General features: G+C 46.2%; 1 protein-coding gene across 1 annotated transcript in view; it reads left to right on the top strand.

Moving 5' to 3' along the window:
• Nucleotides 1-24,187, top strand: part of LOC144097433 (uncharacterized) — a 47,273-nt gene that overhangs the window by 5,099 nt on the left and 17,987 nt on the right. Inside the window, exons 2-3 of the mRNA XM_077630151.1 lie at nucleotides 13,306-13,457; nucleotides 15,966-16,033. Of these exons, the coding sequence (XP_077486277.1) occupies nucleotides 13,306-13,457; nucleotides 15,966-16,033 (220 nt within the window). The remainder of the gene's footprint in view (nucleotides 1-13,305; nucleotides 13,458-15,965; nucleotides 16,034-24,187) is intronic.

Below are 24,187 nucleotides of genomic sequence, written 5' to 3'. Positions count from 1 at the left end.
ACTTGGAGGCGCAGTGGCTAACGCCCAAAGGTGGCCGGTGGGGACTTTCAGGGAACAGAGAGCCAACGGAGGGCGCCCAGACAAAGGCAAGACGCTGACACTCAATAATGGAGTAATTTTTCCGGCATTGGAAGGAAGGCGGCTAGCATAAGCAATGACGCGGTCGTGACCGTGGGCACGTTGAGCGAGCACTGCGCCGAACCTGTATCCGCAGGCATCAGTGTGAACTTCAGTCGAAGCGAACGGATCCAAATAGGCTAAAATGGGCGGAACGGGGAGCAGGTGGATGAGGGAAGGAAATGCACAATCCTGATCAGGGCCCTAGGTAAAGGGGGTGTCGGCTTTAAGAAGATCGGTGGGAGTTCGCTGACCCTCCGCGAACTCGTTGGTCTTGTGTTCGCAAGGAGGGCCGCTCCAGTGGGGTCGGAAGTCACCAACAAAGGGGCCCGTCCCGTCCCTGCCTCCCCTTCGTGCGGCGGACGTCCTCGTTTACGCCGCGCCGTCACGGGGATGACCCGCCGGGAAAAACGCAAACCATGTACAGGTGTCGACATGTGTGCGTTGTCAAGGGGTCGCCGAGGTTTCGGGAATGCAAGAGATACGGCTGAGTATTAGCCGAGTGACCGGAAACCCACTATTCCCGTAACTGTCTTCTTCTCTTTCGGTGTGTTCTGTAAACAACTGAGCGTTCGTCTCGTCGGCATATGTTTTTCGCGTGTGCGAAAGAGAAAACGTATGTTAGGAAAATGGTAACCGCTGTGCCCTGTGTGCAGTGGGAGAGGGTGGTCGCGTTTGTGCTGTTGTGTATTTGATAGCAACCTCTTCTTTCCCAAATGTTTAATCAGCACTCTTTCCCCAATCTGTGATTAGCTGGCGGAAACCTTATTTTCCTTTCCCTAACCACTGATTGGTGAGGTGTGTCGCTTGTAATTTTATTGGTGGCCGTCCCCGCTAAGGGCGGAGACAGAGGGTTTAAAAACAAGCGCGCTGGGTTGAACGAGGGCTGAATTCGTCTGATCAACGATTTAGTCATGTAAATAGTTTTCTCCTTGTTTTGTTCTTCTCGTTTTATTTATGTTGTAAATAAATAGTTAACCTTCTCCTTGCTTCGAGTAACGTGAATGCTTGCGAGTTAAAACCACCGGGCATCAAGAAACCCCGGTTTCATCATCAACAAGGTGTTTCCTCTCATCGCCACCTGAAGGGGGAAACTCAACTATCGGTGAGGGGACGACCAATGCCGGCGAAATCTGTGATAAAACGGCGGAAGTATGAGCACAGGTCGACAAAGCTGCTCACATCCTTGGCTGACCGTGGTAGAGGAAAATCTTTGACGGCTTGAATTTTAGCTGGATCTGGCCGTACTCCTGAGGCGTCAACCAGGTGTCCGCGAATGGTCAGTTGCCGGCGACCGAGTTTGTTTTTCGAGGAGTTCAGCAGGAGCCCGGCTGCACGGAACACTGCTAGAATAGCGTGAGGTGGTCAAGATGCGTCGTAGATAAAAAAGAAAGGTCGTCAATCTAAAGCCGGGAAGAAGTAAGTCCATCATGAATTCGAAGGTAGCCGGCCTGTTGCATAAGCCGAACAGCATGAGTTCAGGCTGTCAGGCGTCACGAAGGCGGTCTTTTCGCGGTCCATGTGATCAACAGCCAGTGATTTGCCAGTAACCACACCTGAGATCCATTGAAAAGTACTTGGTTCCTTGAGGACATTCCAATGCTTCCAATGCATCATCGATTCTAGGCAAAGGATAGTCCTTAGTGATGTGGTTTGGGTGCCTGCAACCGACGTACAAGCGCCAGCTTCCTTCCTTATTTTTAACCAGGACGACAGGTGAAGCCCAAGGGCTCCACGATGGTTCGATGATGTTTTTATCGAGCGTCATATCCTCCTGCTGCTGAAGTATGCGGTGTTCTGCACTAGATGTCTTCGTCCGTCGTCGACTTGTGGCATAATGCATCTCTTCATCATCGTCGTCAGCCCGCTGCAATATTTACGTGCGGGGGAATAAAAACAAGTTAATGAAGTTCATAAGTCCGCAAGTAGTTGAAATGATGCACCAAGAATTTGTTTTTCTCGCTATGTAAACAGCAGCCTTGAGTGCGATACTGGCCCAGTCCTCTCGTACAAAAAAAAAGAAAAATGTGTAACTAATGGTTAATTTAAATGCGTCGCTTATTAAAAGTCCTTCATATGCGATTTTCTCGAGACATTTGTGCGGGCCAATGCAGATACTGATTCGGACGCTGCCAAATACATCAGAGTACGTTTTCCGGGCATTCGCTGCAAATGCCGCGCGCAGACCGCCAGCTGTGCTGTCGTGTGTTGGCAGGCAGATCACAGTGGGGAGGAACAAAGCAATAGTTACGAAATGCAATTAACCAGGGGTAGCTGTTACGCTGTGCCCTCTTGTGCCGCGCTGCATCGCCATACCGCAGCTGCCACTTAGTTCGTCCTCCGCATTGCACCTCTGCGGCGTTGTGTTTTCCCCTCGCATTCACCGCCCTATAATGAGATATTTTAGACTCTAATGTGTGGCGCCTGATTTTTTCTCTGCCATGCCATAGCTTACTATACATGCTTCCCGCTTCCCAATAGCCACCCTCACCTTCTTTAGTACCCCTACACTAGAAGGAGGGCGGAGAGATCATGTGATTCTTTCGCCTATGACTCCTAACCCACTCAATCTACTTCTATCTGGGCCAAAAGGGCCAACCTATTATTACCATTCAGCCAGCGCTATAGAATGCGTCGTTGGTAATGTTGAAATTTTTAAGCCCCAAGACAGGCAATCGACTGGAGAACACGACATTTCGTTAAACGATTAAATGTTGATTCCAACCACCCACATTCTCTACAGCGTACACACATCGCCAACGTAGCCTGATGCGGACTGCAGATCAGAGTTAAAGGCCTTAGCTGGGATTGAAAACAGAGCTAAGAAGTTGTAACCTGTTTGCTGTCGAAAGTTTCTGGCGTACGCCATGTTGTCACTCTTACGCGAGAACGTCTAGAGTTACGTTTTTTTTTTTAACGAACTGTGTTGTATGCCTGGCTGCCAACAATCCTCTGAATCCCAAGGAATTTCTTGTCACGTTCAACATGGTGACGACGCAAAAGAACGAAGTAACGATGACTTCGAGTTCGGTTCGAACAAAGTTTTCTGGCGTCGTCTGCCTAGAAGATGGCTGCGCTAACTATTGAGGTGCACATCCGGAAGTACGCTGTCCGGCTATATACTCGCAAGATTCAAACCTCACCCGAAACGGCTCTTATAGCACTTGAGGTGATTAAGCATTGAGAGCTATACATGGCATAGCCAGATGGAAAGCTGGCTGCGCTACACTTCACCCCCTATGGAGAGGCGCAGCGACACCGGGAAGACGAGTCTTCCGATTTGGCTACTGTTGGGCATCAAGAACGGATCCAGCTGTAAAAATACGACTCTTGTCGAGGCAAACCTCGCAGAGTTATTGTGAAAATTTCCATTCCAAGTTAACGCCGAACTTTCACGCGTGAAAGTTATTGAAGAATAAAAACCACAGTATTGAAATAATTTAATCTGCGCCCAGAGGGGCACCGCAGCGCAACTACCTATTTCGAGTCGTAGTACACGTTTACGGCACAACAATAGCCAAGCCAAACACAAAACCTCGTCGTCCGGACATTCCCACAGTGGATTAGGCGCTTTTTAAGAGACCCGCATAGACAACGGCGCCGGATTTCTCTTTAGGTAATAATTCGAATCCCTATGTGTATATGAATCAAGTATCTACTTGCGGCGATTGCTGCTCATTCCCCTACTTAGCGAGGACGGAGTCCACCCTGACTTATAGCAGGCGGTTGTTATTCTAAGATTCCCGAAGAATGCAGCGAAACGTTACGCGGATATTTCTGCGTATATCTATATGTTGACGTATGTACATGGTTGTCACGATGCATCGCCAAGCTGTTGGCTCGGATTTTTTACTCAAATGAGCACCTCCCAAAGATCAATCAATCCTTTGAAAGAAAACCACAATGTCGCTTGAAATCCTGTCCTGTTTACGGGCACTTAGACTAAAATCCCGACATTGTAACTGACCCCGTTGCAATCACCATGGGCCTACACGTCGTTCGTAGAGTAGGCGGGTGTGGGGCGGAGGATGGGGTTCAGTCACAGCAAGTTGATCTCGACGAGGGCCTGGCACTGTATGGTGTTGGCCCAGAGTACGCGGCGTTGTTGTGCAGTTATTAACCAGAGCTTCTTACGTAATTGCTATTACAATTGACGGGGCTACTTAATTGTCGGGGCTACGAGGAACATGCGCACGTCGTTCTGAATGACTCGGATCGCCGGAGCCTTCACAGAGCTGCAAACGCCCTATTAGATTTAGTCCTGGCACAGTTGGCAAACTTGGCGACTGATATTTAGTGCATGGCGCGCAAGTTGCCTGCAGCTGCATTTTCTCGTCTCGAATCAAACGTTCACCTTCCTTTTACTCACCGCGGTGGCTCAGTGGTTAGGGCGCTCGGCTACTGATCCGGAGTTCCCGAGCTCGAACCCGACCGCGGCGGCTGCGTTTTTATGGAGGCAAAACGCTAAGGCGCCCGTGTGCTGTACAATGTCAGTTCACGTTAAAGATCCCCAGGTGGTCGAAATTATTCCGGAGCCCTCCACTACGGCACCTTTTCCTTCCTTTATTTTTCACTCCTTCATTTATCCCTTCCCTTACGGCGCAGTTCACGTGTCCAACTATATATGAGACAGATACTGCGCCCTTTCCTTTCCCCCAAAACCAATTACTACTATTATTATTATTTTCTTCCCTAACATTCGTGTCAACGGAGTCGCAGACATTCATTGTTTCTTCCATTTATTCGACGACTCTATCACCCGGTGGTAGCATCGAGACGAAGCAGACTGACTCCTCTGCGGTCGGTGCTCGACAATGATTTCAGGGGGTGTCTTCTCAATACACCTGAACCTCAATAGACCTGAGTGAACGATTTCTTTTTTGAGGGCCGCAATCTTCCTTTCTGCGCCACTAGACTTGGAAGCTACAAGCTATTGTCGCCTGACCTACCCTGCACGAAATTCACGTTTGAGGTGTCCTATGCATGTGCTTTCGCGACGTTGATATTTTAGGTCCTAAATTAGAATTTGAGTAGTTCACAGCCAACTTTGGACATACCGTGGACGAACCCGTCGAAAATACGAGGAAATTAATTTTCTTATTTCTTTTATTGTGTACAACGTTCACGTCTGCCGGTCCTAGAGGAAAGCGCGTAAGGTCTGGAAGGTGGCTGTTCTAGGCAATTCTCTATTATCTTCGTTCTTGCTGTTCTACCAAAGTTTGTCTCCGCCAGCTGCAGTCCTTCTAAGTCCTTCAACGCGGGAAAAAGGTATGCGGTACGCTGAAAACTTATCCACTAGCTGAAATGTACATTTCAGGTCTCTTTATACCTCTTTATCTCTCTCTTTATCTATCTACAACCTTCAGGTCGGTAAAAATTTTTCAAGAATTTTCATACCATGTCTGCTAAAGGCATTCTAAGGCATAGACATGCGCTTGCCTCAGCGGGTCGTCCAAGATACTGAAATTTACGGTGCGACATACCTGTTTGAGCCACTGTTTGGTGTTTTCCACAAGTCAGGTCAAAAATATTGAATGCGCTGGTGGCTGCAGGAGAACAAGTGATTCCAGTGTCGTAGGCTGGGGGAAGATACCGGCCAATGCCTAAGATGCGCAGCACGGTGTTTTAGATGTATAATAGAGATAGACGGGCTAGTTGGTGACTATTAGTCTTGAAACCACGCAAAAAAGCCAAGGAACGAGGAAGAAACTAACAGGACAGAGCGCCGAACTTCAACTAGTTTATCACAACAGTGCGTCACATTTATACAGTCATCGTAGTCACATTATAACATGACAACCGGTCACGTAACCATTGTGCTCAGGCGTGTACGGGACATCATGCAATCTAGATATGAATACTCTTTATCAGACAGGTTTACCGAGGTTTTGCTGACACACAAGCTGGATTCCTTCTTGATACAGTAGGCCTCGTACACTTCTCTGCTTAGTTTAGACCCGAACTTGTTCAGGATAGTGGTATCGCGGAACCGAGGCGTGCAACCACGGCAGTGGCGACAATGGTCGGCCACATGCCCTCCCCCCGCCAATGCGCCTACTCCTGCGTGGTTCTGAAGTCTGACGTTTATACAGCGTCCAGTTAGTCCGATGTAGCTTTTGCACAGTACAGGGGTATAACGGTAAACGACCCTCTTTTGCACTGGAGAAATCTTCCTGTGTGCTTGATACCGCCTTCTTCTTTGTGCTTTCCCTGCACCTTGTTGCATAGTCCGGCCAATTTTTGGGGTGCGGTGAAGACCACCGGCACGTCGGCCTTCTGAGCCACTTTTTTCAAGCGATGCGAGATCAGATGGTAGTATGGGATGGCAACGGGTCTCTTGCGTTGCGCTTCCCTGTGACGGTGCTCTGGTACGCAACTAGCTTCACTGGCAAGGACCTCTAGCACAGATTTGATTAACTCCCCAGGGAAACCAGCACTAGTAAGCCTTTTTAGCTGGAAACCCATGCTTTGTACCATTTCATTGTTGCAGGACTTGTCCAGAGCAGCACGCAGGCAGTTTTTTGCGATACCCCTTTTAACAAGCTTGGAATGAGGTGATTGGTGGCTTAAAATAGCTTTTTTTTAGCGAGGCTGATACCTCCAGCACGCTTGGGTTTCGCGAACAACGATACAGATATCAAGGAACTGCAAGGATCCTCGCGCTGGCACCTCATGGGGCACCTCATGGGCACCTCTCTCTTCTAGAGAGAGGCTTGATTTCGGATTGCAGCCCATGCAGTCGGTCGTGTCCCAAGCTTCCCCGATATCTAAATGAAAGTTGAAAATTGGTTTTAAGGAGAGGAAATAGGGCAGTAATTGTCTGACATCTCGGTGGATACGCAAACCGCGCCATAAGAGAAGGGAGGAAGGTGCAAGTGAAAGAAGGAAGAGAGAAAGAGGTGCTGTAGTGGAGAGCTCCGGATTTGTTTTTCCCACCTGGGGATGTTCAACGTGCACTGAACGCACAGTACACGGGCGTCTTTGCATTTCGCCCCCATCAAAACGCGGCCGCCAGGGCCGCGTTCGGACCCAGGACCTTCGGCTCAGTAGCCCGAGCGCCCTAACCAGTGAGCCATCGTGGCAGTGTCAGCAGCCTTGGATTCTTGAACGCGGCTGAAGGTTTTGCAAGGTTGTGCCGGGGAGAGTCCTCTATGCACTCAGCACTCTCACCGGACGTCACTTCCCGGTGACAGGAGGCGCCATCGTTAACGACGAGCAAGGAGGACTGCATCTCAAACTATTTACAGCGCGCAGTTGTAGCGACAAAGAGACTACATCCCGTTGGTGGCGTTTGGTGTCGGCGGGCACAGGATTGCCATGCCTGTCAGTCGTGCTGTATAGAAGAATAACACAAAACATAGAATTTTAATGATGTCCATTTTGATGAGCACTCGTTAAACATGCAGAATCGCTTGCGTAAAAAAAGAAAATCTTCACAGAAAATTGGCTGCCGTCTGTGCACTTACACGCAAGATATCTCTCATCGCGTGGGACTGGACGGATGGGCATGACGAGGTTGGAAGCGATCCGCTGAAATGCTGAGGTGGCGGGTTCGACATGTTCACCACTTTTCATCGGCATTTTCCTATCCGTTCTATGAAGATTAAGGTCACTGCTTGGGTTCGCTTTTCAGTTCAGCTTCTATTGAATTCTACGCTATGGAAATTTTGAATCCTGACCTTCCATCTGTGATCAAGACAATACCTTAGGGCCGCCAATCCTTCAATTCTCTTTTACTAACGTGTACCGCAGATTCATTCACATTATCTGTGCTATGTCTAAATCCTGGGACTTCACGGGAAATTTTGACTATGCCTGCATCTGGGCGGCAGGGCCGCATTCTAGCGAAATATGGACTAATATTTCCCCATATTTAGCACACCCTGGACAAGTGTCATCACCATGTCTGTTTTTTGTACCTTCGTTTTCTAAGAAAACCGGACTTCGTTTGAAACATGAGGGCGCCATTTCTCATAAATTATAAAACTATTCCTTCATGATTGCACTTTTCTAAATTCAATAGAGGTCCAGAGTATTTTTGTTCAGTTGAAATAATGCAGTTCTCACTTTCTCACGTCTTTTTCCCCGACGTTTAAAGCTCTGCATTCCTCATTTCTGTTTTCTTGTATACTTACTTTTTTAGTTTTAGAGACCTTCTGCGTTTGTGTGAGTCGACTCTATTTCAATACGGGCTCATAAGTGCTTTACCTGCCCGTCTGCTTTAATTCATTTGGTCAGGCGTTCTTCATACAATATTTTACTTTGTTCTTCCCGTGCTCCTGTGGACTGTTTCCCCTGTACGGTCCGATTTTCGGCATTCACGTAAGCAACTGATAATAATTTGCCAACAGCTCTCTGAATAAATTCATGAAGATCATGATTATGGATTTTTATGGTGCAAGGGCATCTAGGGCCAAAGAGCGCCATGACACAAGTATTTTCTTTTTCCCAAGATGTGGTCAAAGACCCATTTCCCGAGCATTTCACCCTAAAGAAGCCGAGCACCCGACAAGTGGAAAGCTTGTACCCATTGTATCACCGGTGGGCACCCGGCGGCACTGGCGATCGAACCCGGCACCTCCCGCATGCGAGGCGGATGCTCAACCACTTGGCCACCGCTGCGGCCTGAATAATTTCAAGCCAACTTGCGGCCTTCGACATAAAACTGAATTTTCAGCGCTAAACCCTGGCCCTATTTTCCTTCACAAATAATTCTCAGTGCTTAACACCTGTTGTACCGTGTGGAGAACCTGTTTCCCCCTCCATTTCGACGCGGCCCATCTTCACCATCGTGCGTCAGGACAGCACCAGCTGGGCGAGAAGGGAGGACTCCCTCATGGGGGAAGCGGAAACAGCCACGGGAGCACCACCTCATAGGTTACGCGGAATTTTGTGGAACCGGAGAGGGTCTCTTCGCGATCCGGCCAGCGTCACGAGCGGTTGCAGCCGCACGCTCTCGTCGCCTTCCGCGGAAGGCGCACGGAGATCCGTCATGCCTTGCCGCTGGACCTCTGGTTCCAGGCAGCGAAGCGAGCGCAGCAAACGCGCGCTCTGGACGCCTTCCCCAGCAAATGCACGGGATCACTTTGCCCCAAGAATGCGGCTCGCACGGGAAAACCCGGCCGCCATTATCGGCGCATACAAACGTTCGCCGCCGATACCTCCGAAGTCACGCCCCTGCCTCAGCCGGTAAGTAGCACGTCCTTCTTACGTTGCCTTCTACTTCCCAGGAATGCCTCGTTGATGTTTTGTGGTTAGCTGCCCGCTCTGTGTATTAGTTGCAACTGTAATAAATACCATATGCGTGTTAACGCTTGGTCGTCCCCCCCCCCCCCCCCCCCCCCTTTGTTTTCCTCGAGCACGAACCCCTCCGCGGTTAGCGAGCGGAAGCGCGCTGTATCCGCGGAGTGGGAGTGCGGGAGGGCGGAAGGCTGGTTTCAACCATATTTCCACAACCGCAATACTGCTCTGCGCTTCATTATCGTGGCGTCTCTTAGCACTGGTAGTTTATTCATTCTTTCCCCTGAACATGCCTCCTTCCTTTACCCATACTCTGAGATATTTGTATTGCTCCACCCTGGGTACGTAGTGGCCTTTTATTGTAAGCACGTAATCAGTGGAATCGTCGTATAACATGAAGCCTGACTAATTTGCCTTATGTATAAAGCCTAGAGCGTCTTCTTTCTATCCGCAAGTATTAACCAGTGTCCGTCAGCCTTCTTGCCTATCGGCTAATAATACAATATTGTGAAGTAAAAGACTATACCACTGCGTCCGACGTCCCAGTTCGTTACTCCAGGCCCCGATGTCCTCAGTGTCATCTGTCTGAAATCCTATTATTCGTACTCTAGCTCACCAGTACAGTACGCACCGTCGCTGTGCGTCTGCCGCGGAGGGTAGTGCTATGTACGAGTTCTAAACCCTTAGAAGACGATGCAGTGGCTTAGTCCTAGCGACAGCGACGACGTAGTTAGTGTGCGTGGCAGCGGTATTGATGCCTGAAACCAAACACTTTTCGTGTCGCAGAAAAGCTCTCTCTGTACAAAACGTTTCCTCTAAATAACACCACGACCATAATGAACCCGGAATAAGGATTACCCTGCAGTGATCTAGCTATAGATGATATAACGCATTTAAAGCGTTGTCCGTCTCTCGTAGCTTCATCTTCCCGTCAGCGCATAAATCTGTTCCCGCTTTCTTTGGTGATTTTGACCTAGAAACCGTCTGTAGTTCAAGAATTTTATTTGCCCACATTTAGCTCCACCCGGAACTTTAGCCATGTAGTGATTACTGGATTGCTCTATCTTAAAGTCAACAGGGATCTGTAATGCCGATTTCCTTTGTACTTCTTTTTTGTCTATTTCATGTTGAGACGTCTCCACGTCCTTTACCTCCCTATGCTCTTCCGAAGCCATCGTCGTTGCTTGACGGCCTTCTTAATTTCTCTATTCCAGCAGCCTCGTTACTTCCTCTTTTGTTTCCAGCAGTTTGCGACTTTTAAGTTTTATTTTAAGTTTTATTTTTAGCGTTATTTTAAGTTTCATCATAATTTTCTAGAATCCCAATTTTTCGGAGGGCGCTGCTTTTTTTCTTCCGGAATGCATGCTGCTCATATTTGCGCTATTTTGTTGGTCGTTTATTCTGCGTTCAGCGCTCTGCTCTCTGCGTTTCTTTTTTGACCAGGCGTATACGTCTGTGCTCGCTGCTCGAAGTACGTTTCCCGTGTTCGCTCGTTTCGATTTTGCTTTTTTTCGTCTATTCTGCCATTTCCTAGACCACTGTTTTCAGCATCGTTCGTGTCTAGGCCTTCCAAGTATTCCTCCTATTTCTAAATACAGTTAGCACTCCTCTGCTGTTCCACGGCGTTAGCAGTCCCGCGGCTAAGCTCTGACGACCAAATCAAGTCGAGGGGGCCCCACATATGCTCTCCTCAGTCAGCATAGCGGGCTCATGCAGCCCCGGAGTGAATACTGTGCTTTATGTTCGCCGTCGCTTGCCGAGTGCTCTTCCGCGCGCGTGTCACTGCCGCCCTCCTAGTGAGGAAGGTTTGGTTTATGGGGGGATTTAACATCCCAAAGCGACTCAGGCTATGAGGGAAGCCGTAGTGAAGGGCTCCGGAAATTTCGACCACCTGGGGTTCTTTGACGCATCGCAGCACTGTAATTGTTTGCCTCTGGGCCATTCCGCACCAAACGCCCTAGATACTGCACTCGACCATTCCCAATTTGTTAAAAAAAACTCGAGAACTTTTCTGCATGTCCGTAATCAATGAAAAAAAATTGCGCAGTGTTTTCTAAAAATTTGAATTTTTATTAATTATGGTTTTCTGACTTTTTTAAATATTCAAACTGCGCTCCCCTCACGGATAATTTTTCTCGGCAAAAATATTTCAGGGTTTGATTACGCACAATAGAATAAGTTTTCGTGAATTTTTTTGAACAAATTGGAGATGGTCGAGCCCTACGTCTGGCGCGTTTGGCGTGGAAAAACCCCTGTGTGCGGTCATACTCCGCAATGGTTTACTACGAGTTTCCCATAAGGTTTTGCTGTCAAGAACAAAGGATTTCTGCTAGGGAGGCCCCAACTCCAGCAATCGCTCTTATTTGCCTCGCGTTCATGTTCACATCTCATTTTGCGTGCCCATGATGTACTGCGAGTGTTTTTCGCCACGCATCAGCGGGCTTACTACAAACTTTTTCACAAACTACAAACTACAAACAAACTACAAACTACAAGCATTTTGATCATCCTGATTCTCGGACCAGGCAGTGACTGGGTTCTCATTAGGCAGCTGAGCAAGCTAGACCACGTCGAACCAAATATATCATTGTTGTGCCTATTACTTCACCCTTCTGGCATACCTGCTGTGTTCAACATTATTTTTTACGTTTTTCTGCTTAGAAGGGACCATCATCATCAACCTGACTACGCCCAGTGCGGCGCAAAGGCCTCTCCCATGTCTCTCCAATTAACCCTATCATTTGCCGGCTGCGCCCCCAGTATTCCCGCAAACTCCAATGCTTAAAAAGTAATTAAAGCGGACAGAAAGCGTAGCTCCCAATATAAGCAGCAGTCACCTAAACCACGGCCCTTCGCGGAATGCGCTTCCATCGAGCAGCCGCGCCTCAATCGTGAGCACGGGAATTGAGGCCAGCCGCTGGTTGAGCGGAAGTTTTCACAGAAAGCAGGTCGCTCAAAACATGCGAAGATAAAGAAGTGTAATGCCTGTAGAAGTCCTTGTACCTAAAATCACTCTTCGTGCTACTAAACGGCTTAATTAGTTATGCGGAACTAAACGAATAAAGTGGTCATTCGTTTAGAGAAAGTATGCGATAAAGGCAAAAAGCATGGTTTTGGAAAAGCTTAGCGTATAACCACTGAGAGCATGAAAGTATTTACTTTCAAACTTCTTTGACCGTTACTTGTCTTTGTATAATACACGACTGGCAAGGAAGCCTCACCTGACTAAAACTACCAGCAAAGCGGCGCATTTTGAACTGACTAGCAAGAAAAGTGCCTATAGGTTACAGCTAAGACTAACCAAAACGGCATAAAACACGATTTCAAGCAGCCGTCGCCGATTTCTGCCATCACAATTGATAACCGTCCGAAGAGGCTGGGATCCTAAAAGGCCGATATCCAGCTGCTTGTCTGCCGCGCTCATTAGGCAGCGCTTCATTTTACCATATCTTCATACAAGTCACCTTGCCAAGACACGGAGTAAACAACAGGCCCAAAATTTTTTGACGGTATTCATTTTTTCGCTAATATGAGGCTAAGAAATACGCGCTTCAAAAAGGCAGGAATGGCAAATTCCACCTCGGCCACAACACAGGCTGTAATTTTTGTTCATTTTTTATTTTTTGGCGCGCATTCTACAAATGATATCCCTTTTTTTAATTCACCTTCGAGCAATGCAGTAGTAATTTAAACAGCCTGACACGCTTAACCCTATGGGATAGTGAACTTTTTTTGAAAACACTAAGAATTAAAGTCTGTTCTCCGCATTCACCCTCGAACATGTCGTTTTTTTTCAATTGCAGATGTTTTATTTAGCCATTATTATAGCATATTTCGGATTGGTACGTAATTTTCTTGACTAGGCTAAAAAGAAAGTGAACTTGTAGTATTGTTCTGTAATGGAATTGTTTAGTGGAAATAATTCATTTTCGTGCTCGATATTCACAGGTATTTGGAAGATTTCCTGATCTTGTGGCGATATCCGACTCCAACAATGATACCATTATGGAATGTTTGGCTCTGAAGCGAACGGAATTCAACCCAAAGGACAAAACAGCGACATATGTGTTCCAGTTTAGAAGCTTCCACGTAGCAGAGAAGTAAGCCCCATCTTTTACAGCAATCATCACAAAACTGACCTTATAAAGCCAGTTTAAAGGCGCTCAGAGCAGCCCTTTTTTTCTATCGCATTACGCTTGCTGCTGCCATGAGTGATGACTGTGTAATCCCAAGCCTCGTCAAAGCTATTCCGACGGTCACGTCTGGTCGCAGGGCCAGGAAAACTGATGCTGATATCGACGTGTTTCACCCTATTTTGTTCACGGTGCTGTCAGGGCGCTCTCTTCTGAAAATCGTTCCTCTCACGCAAGTGTTCGTCAGAGACTATTCCACGAGGAAGGTTACACTTCGCTAACATCAGACGCTTAGGCGATGGCATTCAATGCGCACCAGATTATTAACGTCATTATAAGGCCTTTCATGTTCAGGTAAAGCCAGATTTTACGCGATGATTTCACCACGAACACATGTTTAAAAATGGGGTTAGACCGATTTCTACCTGAAAGGAAGTCCTCTAGGGAATGTTGCTTTCCTGCGTACAAAGCTGAATACCTAGCACAACACTCAGCATCTGTTTCGTGCTTAATACACAGGATATACTCAGCGCATCGCTTATTTTAAACCTCATTAACGCTATTTATTTGTGACGGCTCCTAATTTTAGATGAGGTTCGCGGGCCTGCGGACAGGGTAGTCCACGTGCCACGCAAGTCGTCCCATAACAAACCTTCGGAATATTGCTGAAGTCTGCGTGCACACTGTCGGCGTAACCTCCGCTGCACGACCTGCCTAAAGCGCTTGAAGACCAGGGTACTCCTCCATAGTTGCACTTTCAGGCGCGTGGGTCTATTTAAGGTTGGGGGTTGTGAGCTTTGGTTTTAAGTCCTCCCTAGTCTCCCGTTTAACTAACAAAGAAGGGCGCCGGCGTCGCAGCTACACGAGCGGCACGGGCGGCGTGACTGCTGCGCGTGCGCGGAGTAAATCCCACCCCCTTCGGCTCGGGAACTCGACGCGCGCTGACGTTCCGACGAGGCGCTCCGCTCTCCGCCAGCGGGGCGAGGACTCGTGGGGGAGAACGTTATTCCGCATCTCGTCCCGTCCTGCGGTGTAGCATTTCTCCTGCCCTAGCGTGGGCGAACATTCGCTTGTATCCTTGCTAGTGAGTCGAACAACCTCGATTCCTTAGCATACTTTGTTGTATTTTGTTGGCGTTATTGTTCTAGCAATAAATGCCTGGTTTGTCAGCCAGAGTATTTTCTTTGTTCTCCTACATAGCGAGGCTCGCCGTGGTCAGCCTGCGCTCGGTAGCGCGCGCGATCACGGGATGGGGTCAGCGGTTCTTAACTGTGTCAGCCGCAGTTAAGCGGGGAGGACGTATTTACCCCCCCCCCCCCCAGATAACAAGCCCACGAGGCCTACATCTTTACTCTCCATCTTACACTTTGTCTCTTCGATAATGGATGCAGAAACTCTGATGGTAAATCGGACTTATTGCTTCCAGGAAGGACAATGCTGTGGTTTACGCATAGCAGGAATGTTCAGTACACAGAATCAACGGTATCATTAGTATGCCGCCTCAATGACATTTGAAGAGTTTATCCCCCAGGCACATCGCCCTTATGTGCTGCTTTTATCACTTTCGAAGGCACATTATCCGCTTGTAGCTGTACTTAATTTTATTACATCCTTAAATAGAAAACTCTTATCGGAACAATAGCAAGACACAACAGGAAGTCAGTGTTCTCATGACCCAGCATATTAAAGCACGGAACAAGACGCATAAATTTTCCAGGTGACCGTCAGACGGCTACAGAAAACAGGCTACAGTTGCACATAAAACAAACACAACTAACGTTCAGAAGCAGCGTCACTAGACGGTACGCTAGATAATTACTTTTCTTCTTCGAACAAAGAGCTACATGCCTCCGCAATTTTTCTAATCGACTCCGAATTTTCATCAATGGAAGAACCAGGGGCTCCGTGTACACACTTTTGTGGCGTGATCCTAGCGACCTCAAGGAGCATGCTCGTATGGGAAGATGTAGGAAAGCAAAAACGAAGTGGACACTTGTTAGATTTCGTTCTCTTTGTTCTAAAGCGAGAAACGAAAACCTCGAAAAAGGTGGTAGGGTTTTAACGTAGTTAAACCGTGTAAACGTGCAAAAGAATGTGTTTATCCTGCCTAGCTTATAGTTTTTCTTTGCTTTGCTGTGTCGCCGGCAGGTCTGGCGACGATATTAGTTCGATAGTACTATGAATTGATGACGACGATGCGTGCAATGCACAATGCGAGAGTGTGCTGCAGTTTAACATGGGGCGTGATTGGCTGCGGCAAAAGCACAGTGCTCTCGTGCACGAACCAGCAAAGGTGATCTTTTCGCTCCTCCTCGGGTTCGAAAGCCAGTCGCGGCAATATTTATTCTATTTATTTATTAATTTACCTAGACTAACATGGTCACTTCAAGATAGGGCTTAAGCGGTGAAGCGATTTTTTGCAGCTTTGACCGTGATAAAAAGCTTTCGCTCTAAAATATGATTTTTGCCTTCAAGGAAAAACGTCACCTTCCATGTAACAGACGGGTCAACGCCAGACAGATTCGGGTACTATACGGAAGACGGTAAGTGTGCATTCTCTGAAGTGCCTGTTACGGATGGCAATTAACACATCTGGCACTGCGCTTCTCTTTTATTGATTACGGAAACCCGCTTTTCCACACAACCAATAATTTTGCACATAAATCATTGAGGCTAAATTTAAGCATATCCAATATTTACTAAAGAGTGCTGATGTTTTCTTCAGGTCACTGTAGCCTAGTTGCATATATGTTTTGAAAGGTCGGCTTTAAGCAAAGAGTGAGAAGCAGAACAACCCACGACAAATAATCTTTCATGGGTTAGTGTCAGCGACGAAATAACATTGGCTTTCACGTGCTGGGGCAGTATATTTGTATTTACTTGTTATTTTGAAGCAAAAATTTACTGTTTTCACATATAACGATGGATCACGGCATTTCGTATCGAATGCCGGGTAATATTTTTGGGGCGTGTTTTGGCTAATGGCAGTCGTCAAAGGATGCATTAAATAATCAGCCCGGAATCCTTAAGCCGGTTAATTCGGTTCTAGCAGTCTTAAGAAGACCTCCAAGAATGCGGCAGAGGCAGCGCTGCTTCTCTAGTAGGCCCATATGAGAGCACTCGCGATAGGGTGCTACGCGCAAAACGCGTCAAAAAGTTGGGATAAAGTCCACATACACAGATAGCGGTGCTACTGTTGGTGAACTCGAACAGCCACATAAGGCACCCAAATGGAATTATACCAATACTTCCTGGTGTTAACTGCTAACATTTTAAGAATAATAAAATGCACACCATTCAGGAACACAGCATGTTTTCCCCTGTCTGGTTTCATGACAACCATAAAGGCCCTAAGGTCATCCACAGGAAACCTACACTAATTGATCAAGCGACAGCTGCACTTCTTTAACTCGGCATTCTATTTTGCACGCGGAGGGGAAGCGTAGTATCGTCCAAAAGTTCTTACACATCTACAATGACCACCAAATGATTCGCGACGTTCGAGATTTTGTGATACAGTTTGACGACATTGTACGTGCGCTGGCTTTTGTAAGCGATTTTACCAAAAATTGCGTTGTGGAGACGTTGCAGAGAAAAAATCGTTCCTCGTCTGAAAAGTGTGAACGTGTTTTCAGAAAATCTCAACCCATGAATCTCTTTCTGCTTGTGCGGACATTACCGTTCGTCTGCGGATGATGAAGGATCTCTGTGATTATATTGCGTGATATACACTTGGCGCAATATTTTTAGTCCCACATTCAGAAAGAATAACGTCTACTTCAACGCAGGCTGAACACAAAGAAAAGCCATTTTAGTGCACCCGGCAATGGTCACTTCGATATCTATGACTGCCGAAATGGTGAAAGGGTTAAAGGGTGTACCATGGTTTACAGAATCTCTTATAGAAAAGAAATTGGGCAAAGCATTATGCTCTTGGTGGAAAGGAGTGAACAGAGCTAACAGATGGGACGGAAGGAAAGAACTTGTGGCAGGAACAGATAATCACGAGACAAAGAAGGGACAGGCGGGACACTACGCTGACTAACAACCATATTTTTAATGCACGTTCGTCGAATATGTACTTCTCGCTCTTGCGAGAAGCAAAGGACAGAAGCAAAAACCCATAAGATGTACTCGTGGTGAAATATTAAGACATCGCACGCAGATAATCAACTTCGCTGTCACGAAGCGCTATACAAGGTATGTTGACGCGTACGTCGATCTTTTTTTCTGATGCTGAAGGCTCCTTCAATCTCCCGGGTTCGTTGTTCAAAATATGACGCGATGACCATTGCGTTGTTAAGCTGCGGAGCATATCCATGCTCTCTGCAGTGCTTTGCTAGTTCACTGCTGATGGCGTCGTTTAGGGATCTTTTGTGCTCTCGAAGCCGTTCATTTAAAGAGCGCCCAGTTTGACCAATGTAGGTGCGTCGGTATGGCAGAGGTATTTCATACACAGCGCGTTTCACACAATTCGCATGTTTTGTCCGGTGCTTTTTCTTGCATTGATTTCTTCTTTGCTCGCTGTTGACTTTAGCGCACAGGCTTATTAACTTGTTGGGTGCTGGCATGAACACTTTAATTCCAGCTCTTGCGCCTACCTTTCTGAGGTTGTGGGAAATGCCATGAATGTAAGGAATGACCGCGTACGGCTTCCTTTCTACTGATGTGGTTGTGATGTATTTTCTGCCTCTAAGTGCTTGCAGAATCCCTTCTGCGACACTGGATAGCAGTCTCGTCGGGTTACCTGCTGCTTTCAGCCGACTGTTCTGGGCGTCAAAACTGCCTTGAACTTCATGATGACAGGATCTCGTCAATGCGGCTCTCATTGCTGCTTTGGCTGTTCCCCGCTTGATGATCATGGAATGCGCAGATGTGTAGGGAAGCAGTCCCTTCTTGCTTCGTGGTCCGTACCGCCAGCATATGTGAACGCCTCGAAAGGTTAGCGTCAGGTTAAGAAATCGCAGAACGTTGTTTCGCGGGAGTTCGCTCGTTATATCTAGTCCTTTTAGTTCTTCTTTTAAGATGTCAATGATCTGGTCAAGGGGCTGTTGCTGTCCATCAGACCTGTTCAATTATCTGCGTGAATAATCCTAATCTATTACCACATGTAAATCTTATGGGTTTTTGCTTCTGTCCTTTCCTTCTTGCACGAGCGAGATGTATATATTCAAAGAACGTGCATTAAAAATCTGGTTGTTAGTCAGCGTCGTGTCCCGCCTGTCCCCTCTTTGTCTCGTGCTGCGCTGTTCCTTCCACAAGATCATGCACCAACCAGCCCAACTTTTCACCTTGCTGAAGAAAAGAACACCCGGTGTTCTCTTCCGTTCCATCTGTTAGCGCTGTTCAGTCGTTTCCTTCAAACTGCACCAACCACCCTGACTAAGCCCCCTTTTCGAATTCGGCTTCTGCCCGTTGAATTGTACGTCATAACTTTACAGACAATATTCGATTCAAGGCTAAATTTAAAAGCTTTTCTCAGCGCACATATTCAGCCATTGGACAAAATAATATTCAACACCAGCGTTTTTTTTTTTTACAATGATCATGCGTAACGTTCCAACTTGGCACCATTCTTTTTGTCGACGATCGTACCCAAAAAACAGCACTAAAGACACTCGCCAAGCAGACTGTCGACTCGCTCCCCTACAGTCATACCAACAAGACATGGCACACGTCGCTTCGCGCGAAATAAGCTCGACAAAAGAATCACGCCAGGAAAGATCGCAGAGCAGCTTTATAGAGCGAAATTATCATGTTTAGACCTAAAATTCAGAATTACAAACGCAACCACTCCTTGGCTTTTCAAACTGACGATTTGCCTTTCGGTCTGTTCTATTTAATACATTTATTGCCTTTTTTTCTGTCATGACAATATTCTTATTCCACTTTCATTTATTGCGATGACATATTTTACTTTAAAATAGTATTCACGACAATCGTGTGATTTGTGGGTCCGGAATGGGGCAGTTATTCAATAATCTTTTCTGGTCTCACAGAGTTTCTTATTTTCTTCTTTCTACCCAGAGCATCTTATTTTCTTCTTTCTACCCAGAGCAGAACAGTTTGGTAACATTGCATTTTATTTCGGCTCGACCTCCGTCTTTAAGGTCGTTTGGTACTACTTTCAAATTGAGTGCCGAACCATTGTTTACACCTGCAGCACGTTAATAATATTAATAATTATAATAATGCTTTATTCATCAGTATTATACAGAGTCATTTCCAGCCCAATTAAGCAATCAAAGTTTGCTTGTGAACGTGACTGCGCAGGCAAGCAAGAAACATTGCCCACAGAAAGAAGTCAGAATCAAACTACCTTGTCATGACAAATAAATGAACAGCCGGTGTACAATGCAAATTATACCAATTATAATGGTCAATATGTACCCTCTTGTGTATAGGTTGCTACAAAAGTGCTCTCATAAATGCACTCATGCATGCTAGTACACTAATGCAAGATGCACTCATACATGAATTCACTCAATATCAGAATAAAAAACGGGATATCGACATAAAAACTAAGTCTCGAGTCAAACAAATGTGTTGCACAGCCTGTTTTATGTATCGCTGCATACGAACCCACGTAATATAAACTATCTAGTTAGAGATCCATTCTTCCCACTAATAGGCGTAGAAGTTTTCTCACCAGTTTAATGCTAATTTCTTCATTTTTAATCTTTTAATCTTCAGCTTATTAAAACAAGAAAGAATATAGAAACCACGAGTCTTTTTCATGTAGTTCGTGAAGAAACGAGGAATGTTCAATTTTTCTACCGAGTCGAAGAGCTACACTTCAATATTCTCAATTGTAAATGCTTTGGGAAAGTTATATATATATATATATATATATATATATATATATATATATATATATATATATATATATATATATGCGTGCGTGCGTGCGTGCGTGCGTGCGTGCGTGCGTGTGTGTGTGTGTGTGTGTGTGTGTGTGTGTGTGTGTGTGTGTGTGTGTGTGTGTGTGTGTGTGTGTGTGTGTGTGTGTGTGTGTGTGTGTGTGTGTGTGTGTGTGTGTGTGTGTGTGTGTGTGTGTGTGTGTCGAATCAGCACCGTTCGCGAACATGGAACACATATAAAATTGGTTCTTTATTTTAAGGTTTTTTTCGCCGTTGAATCTAGTGCTGCTGTACGCAACGTGTGTTGCTATTCTCTGTGATATTCGATTCGGTATGTTTAGTTTATAATCTGATGCGAAGCCAGAGATTATGATACCGTAACGTACAACAGATTCGCCAAGCTTTTGTAAACCATTTTTCTAACAGAAGGATTGGAAACAGATCTTATGACATATAGCTGGACACGCGCCAGCCGTAATCGTTTTGCGACCTCCTCATTGTGCATTTTCCAAGTTAGTGTGTCATAACAAATAATACCAGAGTATTCCCCGCTGCGTGGGAAATTCCCTTTGGGGCATGCACAGAATAGGTCCAGTTTAATTGGAGAGACATGGGAGAGGCCTTTTCCCTGCAGTGAGTGCAGTCAGGCTGATTATGATGATGATGATGACAGAACAGGCACTCACTAGAACATAGATACACTGACAGTGTATCACTAAATATATGGGCTATGAAAGCAAAGTAAGCTCGTCTTTGTTTTATTTACCAAAATTTTGTTATTTTGATTATAGTTGAACAGGTACTCCATATAATTTTTCACAGTTTGCGCAGCTTCGTCATAAGTTTTGCGGTGCAAAGCAAGGACTGCATCGTCTGCATATAGGTGCAATTTTGATTTTAACCGCAGTTTGCCTAAATCACTGACATAAATTTTAAATAATAACGGACCTAAAATTCACCCTTGCGGTACGCCTTAGTTCACCGTTAGTAGCTCGTTAAACTTCTATTAAGTCGAATACACTGTGTTTGATCGAAAAAGTAATTCTTGAAGAAACCTTGGAATGGGCCTGTAAAACTAAAGGCATATAATTCAGCTAACAGCAAGCCATTCTCAGTTATGTCGAATAATTTTCGAAGGTCGACGAATAGAGATAGTACAATATAATTGTTATCAACCTCCTTAGAAATTAGGTCAATAAAGTTTTCTAGGAGAGTCGTTCTGAAGCCTCTTCGGAAGCCAAACAGTGTTCGATGTAGGAGATTATATTTATTGCAAAACAAAATACTGTGATGCACTGCTTTTTTGTAATATGCAGGTTAGGGAAGAAAGTTTGGCAACTGGCCTATAGTTGTTATGCAGTTTTTTGGATCCTTTCTTTTGAACTGGTCTAACCATACTCACTGTCATCCTGTTTTAGATAGTGCCTGTGACCATGGTTTGATTTATACTTTGTAGTAATGCACCTTTAAGGTACTCAAAGTTATTTGTAATACCTTCGATCGTATCCTGTCGCTCTTACTATATCCTATTATTCTTACTGGTGGGTTTCGAACCAACCACCTCCCACTGCGGAGACGGGTGCCCATACCACTGGGTCACAAGTGGGCTTTTAACGCACGAGGCGGATTTAGGGTTGGATGATGGCGGAAGAAATCACCAGCCCGTCAGCACAACAGTTTTGGTCTCACCCCAGAAGAGCCGTGCACCAGGCGGCGGGAAATCTTTTACTCATTAGAAAACCGATGGATACCTGGCAGCACTGGGGATCAAGCCAAACACCTCCCGAATGCGAGGCGGATGCTCTACCACAAGGCCACGCTTACATTCGAAAGCACTTTATACCCACCGGTTTTTGTGGCATTCTTACGTTCCAGGAGTGCGCGCTTGGCGGCTAGTTGGTGAGATATGAATTTTCAAACAAAAACCTTGCAAGGGACAGAGCACACGAAAGAAGCAGGTAGGACGAGCCTTCCTTTGTCTTCTTAGGCGTAGTGGTTGTGGCCGCCTTTGCAAAAGTAGATTTCGAGGATCACTTCCCCTACATTTCTGAGACTTCCCGCACCCCTCCCCCCCCCCCTCCCCCGCAAAAAAATGTGGTATATCTTCTCCACAAAAGTACCTGTAATATTGAAATGCTTTGCAGTAGTACAAATAAGAGCACAGTTTATTGCCGCGAGCTTTGTAATGTTTATTTGTTCATGCTCAAAGCTGGCGACACGCGGCTTTATCACTTTGTTTCTGGTGAGAGATGCTGCCAGGTTTATCGGAAATGTTTGCAGACGTGCGCCATTCGTTCAAGGTTGTTCAATATCGCTGTAGGTGATTATCGCACACTATTTTGAAAGTTCTTCTCAGCTTTAAAGTAAGTGCACCCAAGAACGCTGGTCATCCAGTTCTCGACAATCGTCCAGCACGCCGTTGCTAACGCCGCCGAGTGTTTCACGTCCGCCCAATAAAGTGTTTCTTATATGGCAGCCAATCACTGTGCTCCTCACTGCTGGACTGTCATCACTACAACGCGACAATATTTAAGACGGGTCATTGATGGGGCTATCTGCATTCTTTGAACCGGTCTCGGGCATGCCATCTCGCTGCTTGATGTGCCGTTCCATTCGCCGCTGCCCTACTTCAAGCTCTGCAGCACACTTGGCGTGTGTTGCCTCTAGACGCGCGTCAGCGTTCGGCTGCTTTTTTGCAGCCTTAGCGACATGTCCGGCAGCCCTGGCCAGCCTCTTACCCTCGTATGTGATCACATGAAATTTCCCTTGCCACCATAGCAAACCCATATTCTGCTCCCACGTCTTAACCTCGGTGCTTTTTTCCATTTAAAGGACACACCCCTTGACTGATCATTGGCTGTCCACTTATTAGTCTCGATTTCTCGGCTCCAGCGCTACTGTAGAAGCGGATAACGAACGGAAGCGGAGAACGTGGAAGCGGATAACGAACGTAGCGACTAATAGTAATGGTGGTGGTGATGATGATGATGATAATGATGATCATGATGATGGTGGTGGTGATGATGATGATGATGATGATGATGATGATGATGACGATACTGACATATGCCCTTACTTTTTGATGGAGTGAACTTACTGGACAAAATAATGGTCAGTATGACGATGCTCTACGCACTCTTCATTGTGCTAAAGGATTATGGCAAGACAAGACCGCCTATGCTCCCAAAAGGGAATTAACACGCAGTAGAAGTGAGCGGAGGCCCCTGATTTTAGTGCTTCAATTTACTCCCTAGCAGGAGGCGCCGCGTCAGCTACGATTAATACCCTAGTTACACGGCCGGCTTAACCGCGGTTAAGCGCAACCGTGGTTAGGCGGAGTTAACCTTGGTTATCGTGAACTGCAGTTTGGTGGTGTTACACGCGGAAATTTGTTCTCGGTGTGCGCAGTTGTGTCGGTCACGTTGTTGCTCCAGAAGTGAAATCTGCACGGCTAATTTAACGCAAGTGGTACACAAAATCTTACCTAAAACACAAACGTAGGAAGTTTTCTTCGAACGAAGTTTGGTTACATCTGTGCAGCTAAATTTGTTGTCCTGAGGTTATTGAAATTCAGACAAAACTTAAGAAAGTCTTTCGACATTGGGTGCAGTCGACTCCGCAGGCGGCACGAGAGCCAAGTCAATCCACGTCTGTTTTGGCTCTCTCTGCAACTTGCCGCCCGTCTTCCTGCCGCGCTCCACGTTTCATTTTATCAACTATTTTCCTATTTTAATTGTTTGCTAGATTAAGTGTTATTTTAAATTCTCTTCTATCATCTCTTATTGTGGTTTGAGTGTGAGTGCCGTGGCGCCGTGCGTCGGCGCGAAGTCATACATC

Source organism: Amblyomma americanum, chromosome 7 (assembly GCF_052857255.1).
Source record: "Amblyomma americanum isolate KBUSLIRL-KWMA chromosome 7, ASM5285725v1, whole genome shotgun sequence".
NCBI classification, from domain to species: Eukaryota; Metazoa; Arthropoda; class Arachnida; order Ixodida; family Ixodidae; genus Amblyomma; species Amblyomma americanum.
Note: the sequence above shows the minus strand (reverse complement) of the source record. Positions and strands in the feature narration are given on the sequence as shown.